General features: G+C 37.7%; 1 protein-coding gene across 1 annotated transcript; it reads right to left on the reverse strand.

Annotated features, from left to right (window-relative positions):
• Window positions 1-1,090: 1,090 nt before the first annotated feature.
• Window positions 1,091-11,611, reverse strand: RAD5 (DNA/RNA helicase protein). The gene is made up of 20 exons (XM_023663210.2): window positions 10,763-11,611; window positions 10,440-10,573; window positions 10,082-10,217; window positions 9,855-9,908; window positions 9,633-9,773; window positions 9,399-9,550; window positions 9,218-9,302; window positions 8,855-9,112; window positions 8,575-8,721; window positions 8,327-8,479; window positions 7,750-7,817; window positions 7,490-7,612; window positions 7,316-7,415; window positions 7,120-7,232; window positions 4,217-4,495; window positions 3,909-4,109; window positions 3,244-3,337; window positions 3,096-3,167; window positions 2,005-2,103; window positions 1,091-1,654 (listed from the first exon to the last, which is right to left on the reverse strand). The coding sequence occupies exons 1-20, from the start codon at window positions 11,342-11,344 to the stop codon at window positions 1,532-1,534; spliced, it is 3,114 nt and encodes a 1,037-aa protein (XP_023518978.2). The 5' UTR covers window positions 11,345-11,611; the 3' UTR covers window positions 1,091-1,531.
• Window positions 11,612-12,135: the final 524 nt, after the last annotated feature.

Raw genomic sequence — 12,135 nt, forward strand, 5'->3', positions numbered from 1 at the left:
ACTCGTGTCGCCTCGTTCTCTCAAACCTTGTGTATGCCTCAACTTGGCTTGAATGCACACTCTTTGTGCATTGGATGATGCACCGTCCTCCTCGGTTGCATCATGTCACTTCTCAATCTTGGCCCGATGGGCACTATTTGATGGTCGCCCCTTGTCTATTTTGCATGTGGGGGTCACAACCTACTTTCTCTCAGTGAAGTTGTGACATCGAGCACCCTAGGATTGCGAATGACAATCAGAAGTCAAGACCATAGTGCTCCCGTAAATTAGATTTGCTACACGAAGCTAGTCTCGATTGTCCTGGAAATGTGAGATGAGATTTAAATCGTCTAAACGCCCTAAGAACCTAATAAACCTTCACAACAAAGATGACAACTAAGTAAGCTTAACAGACCTGGTAATATTATGAAAGGTATCACCAAAGTCTCCACCTCCTATCACCTCTAGCACGCTCTTAACACTAGCAACGCTCTGCCAAACGATTGGAGTATCGAAGCAGTATCGTCAAACCAAGCCTAGGTAGGATAGTGTAGCATGTCGAGGACCAAGTCTACCAAGTGTCTTATCTAGTGGAAATGACCAGGGGTCTCCTGAATAGGGCCTTTGCCTATAAACCCATCTTGAGTGGGGGTGTGGGACCATGCATGTAACCTAGTAGCTTACAAACATAAGAGGTCACACCACCACACTTCATACCAATTAGTTGTCCTAACAGATTTTATGAGGTAGTGCCTCCACCCAAGATACTAGTCATTTACTGTTGCTATTGCAAGTTGAGAAAGTCAAAAGAACAATAAAGTTGATTTTATGAGGTAATGCCTCCACCCAAGATACTAATCATTTACTGTTGTTGCTATTGCAAGCTGAGAAAGTCAAAAGAACAATAAAGTTAATCCACCCCAAGCTAACATAGTTGTCCAAGCTAACATAGTTGTCCAGTAGATCCCCATCACTAAAAAATGGAAGTGTTCACCAACCAACAATCAGTCAAGATCAAAAAGCATTCGGAAGATGCATGGTCACAAAGGAGATTATCCTGAGGTGTCAGTTGTCCTCCAAGTTTGGGTCACAAAGGGGATTATATCCCAAGGGAAACAAGTATAGTTTGGAATTTTAATCACTACAACCTCCAAGTTTGGGTACAAATTGATGTATGACCAAAAAATTTGTAACACATAATTGCAATTGTTTCCCTTCCCGTCTGCAAAATTCCTAAATATACAATCCACTAAACACATCATTCTTATGTGTTCTAACCCATTAATATTCCCATCTCTAAACTCCCAATACTGTACACAATCAATTAATTTACAGAAAACTGTCTACCTTTACTCTAAAAACTCGTTAGAGAAACAAAAACAGTACAGCGCCAAATTGTACAGACTCCCCCATTGGGTCTCAGAAGACAAAATCGGTTGGCTTGCATAAAAATGGCCTTAAGCCGACTCATTTCTGAGGTCATTTCCTTAGCCATATGATAGCCCATTATAAAACAACGGGCGTGAAGAAAATCTGTGATTCATTAACCGCCTCAAGTAAAAAGCATCTTTAATTCTTCAATTCTTGCACTTCGAACTTCTTGATCTGTTAAGGCACCGGAAATTAATCGCTGTTTTCTTGCTTGCACTGCCTCCATTCTTTCCTCCACAGTACCCTGAGAAGCAAAGTTGCATTTCAAACAACATTGTCACGTTTAAATGCAACTGCCAAACTTAGTTGACACGTTCACCATTTGTAACGGTCCAAAGTCACCGCTAGCAGATATTGTCCTCTTTGGGTTTTCCCTTTCAGGCTTCCCCTCAAAGTTTTTAAAACGCGTCTGTTAGGGAGAGGTTTCCACACCCTTATAAAGGGTGTTTCATTCTCCTCCCCAACCGAAGTGGGATATTAACGGACAAATATTGACAAATATTAACGGGCTAAGATCCTTTTCAAGTTTAAATGTCTATGAGCAGGCATCACACTCAATAAATTGTTTCCTTTAAGTTAGAAAAGAGATTGCACCTTCACGATAAAACGTCTTATCTTCACACTCTTAGTTTGCCCGATGCGATGAATGCGCATAACTGCTTGTTCTTCAACTGCTGGATTCCACCATGGGTCCTACAATCATTGTTTAAACCATAGACCAATTATGTTGCCATTACTGTTAAACAAATTACAAAGCTCTCTTTGAATTCGTTAAGAATGAATTGACCAAGCAGGTACTTCATGTTTAGATAAAGAGAGGTAATGTCATTAAGCAGCAAGTATTAAAACGCTCAACAAAATGGCATTACAATTAGAAAATAATGATAGATGCAAATAATGCACATATAGCAAATTTCTTTCTCACGTTGCTGCTAGTCGTCCACGAGGGGGCAAATAAAGAACAGATTAATTTTAGAAAAGCTTTAAATAGTGGAAGTCCATTGAAACTACAAAATAAATATGAATCAATACCAACAGTCATAGTCCAAATATCTTTCAATCTTTCCATGTTTCCAAAAGGAAGGCTAAAGGATGGATTCAAGAAAAACTAAATCCGATTTGAGTTTTTGGCCGCTAGATAATAGACAAAAACTTTGAATGGCTTTTGGGGAACACCCAATAGCAGTAATAGGCTCTAATAAGTTCCTTATAAAGTTCTTACAGAAGGGCAATGCACGAAGAGATGATCAATATTTTTCCCTAAATAATTAATCGCATATTACACATCTTCAAAAATTGAGAACCATGCAGACATTTGTGCTGATTTTTCCTAAAGCTTCTGAACAAGAAAAGAGATTTGGTGTTCCTTTTAAAATAAGAAACAGTGCATTGAAGCAACAAAAGAATGAGTCGAAGAGGGTGGGTAATCCAATCCAAAAATGAAGAGTTGTAAGAATCCTCAATCAAAATAACAAGCAGGCTCCCCAATTGTTTTGAATCAAACAGGAAGAAACGTTAATAACTTCCAAAAGCATTTAGGCAAACTAGATCAGTTAATGACAACTAGCACAAAAGGTCCATAGAATCTTTGGCTTGCTCATAAAACTGTAACCAAGAAGCACTTTGTATTATAAAACATCTATCAAGAAGCAATCGGCTTATATGGTTTGATCCATTAGACATACCAATACGAAGGCATTTGAAGCAGCTGTCAAATTTATTCCAACTCCACCAGCCTTAAGTGACATCAACAACACCTAAAGTCATAACCAATCCCGAAAAAAATTCATTAAACAGCTTCCCACACTAAACTGCAGAAATAAAATCGCATACCAGAATTCCATTATCCTCTGAAAACTCTTTTAGTACTTTTTCTCTCTGCTGTTGACTTAAAGTCCCATCCAAACGGAGAAAAGGAATATTACTCCTATGATGAAAAGAAATGTAATTACAAAAACCTTACAGGCAGGAAATTAAAGAATGATACAAGAAACCATAGAATGTGATAAAGAAATTTGATAAACAAGTAATGACTGGATGATGACTTTGATCCGTGATTAGTACAACTCATTCCAAGAGTATTAGCATAATTAAGGTTCAGACTCCCGCATAACCACACCTAACTACTTCAAATCAAAAGAAAATGATCATAATATTATGCAGTAATCATTACTACTGTCATTATTCACATCTTTTTACATCCAATGGCAATGTATGGATGTTGTTACAAGCTTTGTTAGACAGTTCTTTCATTACATATCAGAAAGCTTACACTTGCATGGAGTTAATAGCAGATAAACTGAAGTAAAAATAACAAGAAATCTTAGCCATTTCCTCCTTTTATTGTAATTGGTATTCCATTTTGTAATCCTTTACAAGGAGGATGCTCCACCATCTAACACTCTTTGTTGGTAGTGTTTTCAATATGTACCAATCAAAAGCAATCCAATTACAGCCATGTGTCAGCTCATCATAAAAGAAACTTTAAGATGACATACCGTGAGAGAGGAACTTGTAAAAGATCAAGAAAGGCAGTCCACTGGCTGAATAAAATACTCTTTGACCCTGACAAACGAATAGTTTCAAGTTCATTCATCAGAGCCACAACTTTGGATGATTCCACCCAATTTTTCTCAATATCAATCTGAAAACGATTCTCAGTTGGAGCGGTTACAAGATCCTGTCTATTGATTGCTTTCCTGTTGAGAAATCATAGGGTTAACACTTGAGTATGAAGTGGAGACATGCAAGTCAAAAGAAAACCAAAATAAAAATAAATGCATATACACTAAAATAAGATACGTACCTACAAACTGGACACAAACCAGAACAAGAGCTTCTCCAACTTGTCAAAAGGCACTCCCGGCACATACGGTGAGCACATGGTGTCAATACTGCATCTTCAAATACTTCAAGACATATTGGACATTCTCCATGTTCACCGCTTCGAAGCTCTTCCATAACTTTTTGGACATAAGCATGAGAAGGCAGATCTCTACCTTCTCCTACCTGTGTGTTTGGAGTGCCTTTAAGAAAACGCTTTGCTAGCTTATTTAGATCAGAATATTCTTGGGTATCACCTCGACTGCACAAACCAAAACCAAAACCACCAATTAGCATTCTCTCAAATGATAGGCAACTAGAAAGTATGCCATGGCCAGGAACCAGTTTACAACTTTCTCAGAAAGAGCCATTTAATTTTTCACCACTTGAACCCTCCATATATTTGCATTCAAACGATGCTAGTGATTATGTTATTCACTAAACAGCAGTGAAAAAGTCCATTATAGTTTTGTGTTTTTAACTAGAGAATTTTGTTGATGTTTAAAATATACAAAAGGGATGTATTATCCATGATGTTTACAAAAGACTTTTCCAATTAGGTATGACTATAGGAAGAAAAAATATTAGACAAGTTACACCAAGATATAGTGTGGTAAACAGCATTGTCGAAGAGTTTTGTATAAGTCAATGTCTTTCCCATGAATACTCTTTAATCTCTTTCTTTCCACCGATTCCCATAGAAAGCCATTATGAGATTTTTCCATAGTAGGACTTTGGCATTCGTGAATACATAGTAGGACCTTTGCATTTGTGAACAGGTGGTAAATTAAGCCTATGTCCCATAAATCTATTACCTCCCTAAGAAAAGTGAGATGATCTGAAGATATTGAGAATCATTGTCCAGAAATTTTGATCGAACGTGCATCGTATAAGTGGCTTTGTGATTTGTTGTCTTTCTTACATAATGGGTACCAATTTGGAAATAGAGTCATGTAGGCATTTCTTTGAAAATTTTCATTAATAGCTTTATGCACTATTTTCCAAAGGAAAAACTTCACAATTTTAGGGTGATTTCCTTTCCATATTGACTTTGTCAATGAGTAGCGAAGACTCCTTCAACACTGGGAAGCCATGTCAATGAGTAGTCAAATTGAAAAAAGAAAAAAAAAAAATCTCCCGACGATTTTAACGGCTCGATTTGGCTTCAATTAGCTTGGTTGACTTGTTTAAACTATTTTGGATTGTTCCATCGTTTCTAACACAATTAAGGCTAGAAAAGATCAATATAGATACTGTTTTGGACAATTAATAATATGCAACACTATTTAGAACTGCTTTTAGGATAGTCAAGTTAGGTTGGCTCCATGAATGGACTCTAAACTCAATTTTCTAAATGAATGAAATATCATAAGTGAAACTAAATTCCAGTTAAACTGAACCTAGGACAATCCACTAGGATGTACTTAGAAGCACCAAGTTGAGTCTAAAACTAGAAGTAAATTTACGGCTGGAGCACCTGAAATTGTTTGATATATGAATAACACGTACCATGTGGCCCTAATTACGTTTATTGCTTATGTTATAATATATGAATGAACTAGTGAGACACCATGATACTATGTATGATAAGCATGAATGAAATACAATGAATATATATGTATGTCTTATAAGAGATTTATGTCATGATAAACATTGAAGTATGATGTGCACTATCTCATTGAATCATGATTTTTAATATGGGGTCTCATGCATGTATGTCATATGACATGGATTACTTCTCCGACACGTTATGTACGAACATGTACACCTTGTGTTCCTTTCCTTTTTTTTCATTTGGTTTTCGCCCGCATGAGAGTGCACCAACCTATAATCATGTCTAAGGGGTAAGTTAATGAGTCTGCCTAGTGGGTTCATGCATAAACCATGTATAAAGAAGTACTATGTATTAGGTCCGGAAAAGAAAGTAGAGCCCAAGGAACAATCATAAAAATTAGATCTCACCAATCATGACACATGTGGTATGTGAATGCATTTTTCAACCTCAACATAAAAATTAGATCTCACCAGTCATGACACATATAGTATCACATTTTTCAACCTCAACAGTGGAGTCACTTACTAAGTCTATATTTAACATTTCTCCAAGTAAAGGTAAGGGGCCCATGCACGATTGACAACGTCTGCTGAGGAGGTCATGGAAATAAAGTCATTGATAGATAGTTTTCCACATTTTAGTATATTTCTAACCATAGGATAGTACGGTCGTGTTGTGGCTTTTGGACTCCACTACGAGAGTTTCTAAACCTTATTTTTAACTATGCTTTTACCATGTTCGCATTATTTGTGAATATTGAAGTTCATGGCAATTTTAAGGTTAAAATTAAATTTTTCGATAGTTTACACTTGAACCAATCATGACATGCATGTAGTAATCCATTTGAAAAGACTCCTAAAAGAACTCAGATCCATTTAAACGGGATTGGGTACAATGTAGTTTAGCCAACTCTGGTGCTTTAGAGGTCATCAAGAGTCAGAAGTTAAGCCAGCACACATAGGTGTTCAGGATTAACGCTTGAACGACTCTTTTGTTGACCATATGGTAGAGAGGAATACAAGAGTCGAACATGGACAAAGATGTTTTCATTTTCTTGTACTTTTGGGTTCTCAAATTTAAGAAATTGTGTAATATCTTGGGTTTTGTTGACCAACTGGAAATCCCTTTTTACTCCGTGGATGTTTTTATATTTCTTATCTTAATGAAATTCAGTTGATTGTACGTATATATTGAAACAACTTACAAAATGTTTGTTCAAGTGGCCGACAAAATTCTCTGCTTCCAGACGCTTCAGCGTCATTGCAATCACAACACAAGTGCAGGAATGGAAAAGAAAAATGATATAGAACAGAGAGGGGAAGGGAAAGCACCTCATCACAAGAAAGGGATGATCACAACATTGGCGAAGACGTAAGAGTAACTCCAATATCGATGCATAATTGTGAAGGACACGTCCTTGCTCAACAAATTGGTCAAATTTCACCTATTATTTGGATAACATATTACGCACGGAAATAACTAAAACAAAACAAGCATGAAGTCTGTGCGCAAGCACCCATAAGTTACCTTGGATCTCTTGAAGAGTGCCTCATAGAAATCTTTTTCAGCATCTGTAAGTTCACAGTACATCACCTGAACATCAGCTGGAGGAAGCACTAAAATTGGCCTGCAACACCCACAACTTATGAACAAAATGTGCATTTGCATAAATCAAATGACAAGTATCAGTCAGCAACAAACCTGCCTTCTCGATCCTTACTATATTTAGTCCTCCTAAGCATGATAGGCTTTAAGATGGATTGGACCAATTTTAGCCCTCTCTCATCACCTTCCTCAAATGGTTTTTGAATGATTTTATTCCACCTGGATCAGAAAGGAAATTTGAATGATTCAAAAAAAAAAAAAAGATATGCTACATGAAAGCATGCTGAAAAATAATTCAATACAGCATAATCAAGTGGAAATATTTGAAATGCACAAAACATGCAATAGTAACTGACCATGCCCAATTTCCCCAAGGTTCAATCCGCAAAAATCGAAGAAGACTGAAGATATCCTCCAGGTTGTTCTGTGACAATATATTTAATGGAAGGCAACCATAAGTGACATTAGCATTGATAATTCACAACAAGAAGTTACCCAGAATGAAAACATAGCACTGTCTTGAAGGCAGTTGAGCCCAAGACTCCAAAATACTAGGTATTAGACACGAACAAACAGTACAAAGTTGACAGTTTAATGCAAGCTATCAAGTAAGCTCTATGAGAAGCTTTAGTTGTTGATTCCACTGCTAGAAATAAATACTTTTTACAGCATGCAATATTAATATTACTTTAATAAATATGGTTCTAACTTTGACCTAAAAGACAAGATAGAAAATAATTCATAATTTCCATAGGTTTCTTACAGTATGCTCTTAAAACAGAAATTCCAAAGAGAGACATTTTGTTTCAAAATTACCACCCCCCCCCCCCCCCCCCCCCCCCACCCCGGTACACACGAAAAGCAAAAAAGTAAAATAGAACAAAAGGAACTGTTCCAGAGATCAAACGGCAAAGAATTTCACATAAATGTTACCTGGATAGGAGTACCAGTAAGACACCAGCGACGGTCAGCAGCTAATGCAGTAGCAGCAAGGGATACTTGGCTTTTAGAGGACTTAATAGTGTGAGCCTCGTCAAGAACCACTCTGAACCACCTAACTGAATAAAGTCCACCTTCTTCAGCATTCTACAAGCACATATAAAAATAAATAAATAAATAAAAACACAACCCAGTAAATGTGAGTTCAGAAATTACCAACATATAACAAAGTTTGCAACTACCTGTGCAGAAAATTCCGAGGCTAAAACCCCATAGGTAGTGACTACAACATCATTTTGTGCCAACCCTCTAGCATCCTTGGATCTAGTTTGCCCATAATGAACATACAGAGACAGAGATCCAGGTCGCACATGAGCTTCAATCTCTGCCTAAAAAACAAAGAACCATTGAAAGGAATTCTCAAATACAATTAACCATCTTACTAAACATGATACATGGAACGAATTGATGTATGGAGTTTAAACAATTTGTGTCAGCCGAATGATAGAGAGGAATAAATACCTTCCATTGTCCTAGAAGGGACATGGGACAAATAATCAGATTGCCGCCGCTTGCTAAGGTGTTCCTCTTCTGCAACTTCTCAAAACCTGTAATTTTAGCCTTCTTCAAAGGATTCAAAGATTGGTCCATACTTCCATCATCTCCTTCAACTGAGGAACATGTCAGCTGACTATTGGATACTCCACCTCTTTCTGAATGGGCAAGAAGAAGGGATATGGTCATGATGGTCTTCCCAAGGCCCATGGCATCAGCCAGAATCTTTCATCAGTAATTATCAACCTATGTGTCAGTAAGAACAAAAATAGAACCAATAACACAAGCACGAATGTAACTACAGCAAAGGCTAATTATTTAAGAGTGTACCCCTCCTCTGGCAATTTGAAGAGTGCTTGGGAACTCTGTCGTTGCTTCACCAGAAAAAGCATTTAAATAGATGACAAGCTCCCTCCTTTAAAAGAGAGTACACAGTCAGGACATACACAACTAACGAGAACTATAGCTCATGAAACTAAAAAAAAAAAAAAAAAAAAAAAATCCAGCATACTTGTCTAATAGACGATAAGCTTCCCAACATGGATGAAGGGTTGTTGCAGCCTCATCCATGCACTTTCCTTTCTCCAGATGGATCATCCAATGAAGAGCCTGCTTTTGGTAGGGCCGAAGTTCACATAGCAGAGCACTAGGTGGATCCATTTCCTATGGACAACATATTTCAAAAAAATTACTAGTCTGAACTGCACTCCACTAATTCACAATATTCTAACAAAAGTATTGCTACCTCCAGCTCTGAAGTGTTCCCAGCGCCAACAATATTCTCAAGATCGATATCTGAGATAGACTCTTCATTTTCAGTCCCATTATCATTTTGAGAACACCTCTTCAAGGTACGCGCTAGTGAGGATGGCAGACTATAACTAACCTGCCGTTTAAAATGTCTTGAGTACAAACCTATCTTATATAATCAGCTATGAATCATATGACAAAGTTATTCTGCTCAGACCTTTGAGTCCAACAGTTGTTTTCTTCCACTCAAGTCCTCTGGAGTAAACTCAGCCTGATTTCATTCACATTACATCATTTAAAAGTGTCATGTATAGATTTATGTAATTTAACACATCCACATTACACAAACAAGTCTATCCACTACCACATCAACTTTGCTCTTAAAATCACAGAAAAACATATGAATCTAAAAAAGTGATTGTTGCAGCGAACAAGAGATCTCACCTTCTTGAAAGATGTTAAACCAAGAAGCCGAAACAAAGTTGGGAGAGGATGAATAACTGACTCTGCAGCTGCACTGCTAGCTGCCTTGAGAGAGGTTTGCTGGTGCTTACGAAGCAAAGAACTGTTAATGTATACACTGCATTCCAAGGACATATAGTTTTATAAGCTAATCAAAGCTCCACATCATAAACAGGCAGTTTTACCTCATAGGAAACAAGAAACGTGTTTTTATGCCAATTGTTATACTATTGGTCAATCAGACAAAGTAAATTAACAATAAAATCAAGACAACATATGAATTAGAGCTCATATTGGTATCGACACATGCGTATTATACTGATGATGTTAGTAAGCTTACCTTACAGATAAAAGAATTGTATCCATTAAGGCCAGCACTTCTGGAGCAGATTTACACCAACCCTCTATCCTTACCTTTTTATCACTCACTAATGGAAGAAGGCATCGAGCCCATTCATTGGGTATTCGACCAATCTGCCAAAATCCCATAAATTTTTATACGATAAGAACAGGAGAATATCATTAACAAAATGAGGAAAAGGCACTGAATGATAACAACACATCTGTCTAAGCCAAGGGAAAGCTAAAAAAAAAAGGCCTTCTAATTGTAGACCACTTGAAGAAAATCCCATATATTTAAAAAAACAATCTTTTGTTAATTACCTCCCCTGAATCTTTTGTAGAAAACCTCACGATCTCCGAACAATTGGCCATGAGCTTTCCCTTCCCGGAAACCTTAGCCGATGAAGGCGTTTTACATCCATTTCTTGAAGGAAATGTGAACACCACTTCGTCACCAGGCTTCACCTTCCTTCCCTTAGACGTAGACAGCCCAGCCACTTCAGCCCAGCCAACGAGCCACCACTCACTCCCAATCGAACTCGAACACGGACTGGAGGTTTCCATAACGGCGTTCTTGACCCCAACATTACACGGACTCCGAGTAGAACTTTCCTCCTCATGCGACGGGAAATCTGCGCCTTCATCACAAACCCGCTTCGGCGTAGAGGCAACAGCCTTGCTCTCAGAACTCGAGACGCAACTAACATGAACATCATCACAATTCTCATGAACATGCGATTTATCCCTCGTTCCAAAACTAGGGGTATCGTAGATTATATTAATGGCGGCGGTGACGTCGTTTTTGGCCAAGTGAAGAGCTCTGATAACATCCATATAGGAGAAGTCGGGACCAACGATGGACCGTACTGTGGATACGAGTTCGTCGTTGATCTTGCTCCCCATTTGAGAATTGAAGGTCGAAACCCTAAACCCTGATGTCAAGAAAATACACGGCGAGAAGATGATGGGCGTAGAATCGAAGAACTTATGAAGGTCTACTGATTTCGTTAATAATTACGGCGAGGAGAATGTGAGAGAATGGAAATCGAAGGTGTATGGAAATGGCGGGGAAAACACTATGAACAGAGGCAAGACGAGCAGTGAAGAAGGCGCGTGAGACGATCTTTGGCCGTGCCGTTTCCCGCCAATGCGATGGTCCAAACTTTTGTGGCACCGTGGCCAATATGTGACCATGACCATCAATTTATATTATTTCTTTTTTTCTTTAATCTTGATTTTAAAAAGTGTCTAATCCTCGAGTGTTCAACCAAAAAAGTTATAAGCATCATCATAGTGACTCAAGTGATGATGTTATTATAACACATGCAGAGACAATTTGGATCTTAGGCACTCTAAGTACATCAATTATAGTAAATTAATTACTATGTTCATAAGTATTAAAACTCAAGGAGTCTGAGTATTTGACATTTTGTAGTTCAAATTTCTTTTTCATCACAAACCGGTTTCGAACCATCATTGATGTCTTCCCTACTATTCTCCAGCCTTAGAACGGGATTGTGAAATCAAGTGAGAGACTAAACTTGGAAGGGATTTAGTATATGTGAAGAGAGAATTTGTGAGGGTCTTTATCAGACTTTTTTTTTTTTTTTTCAAAAAGAACTTTACAGTACTTGATTACTCTATTTATAGAGTCATATTTGCATGTTCTTCCAATTTGAGATTGCCAAATTTTG

Source organism: Cucurbita pepo, chromosome 20, assembly GCF_057944985.1.
Source record: "Cucurbita pepo subsp. pepo isolate OVF chromosome 20, ASM5794498v1, whole genome shotgun sequence".
NCBI classification, from domain to species: Eukaryota; Viridiplantae; Streptophyta; class Magnoliopsida; order Cucurbitales; family Cucurbitaceae; genus Cucurbita; species Cucurbita pepo.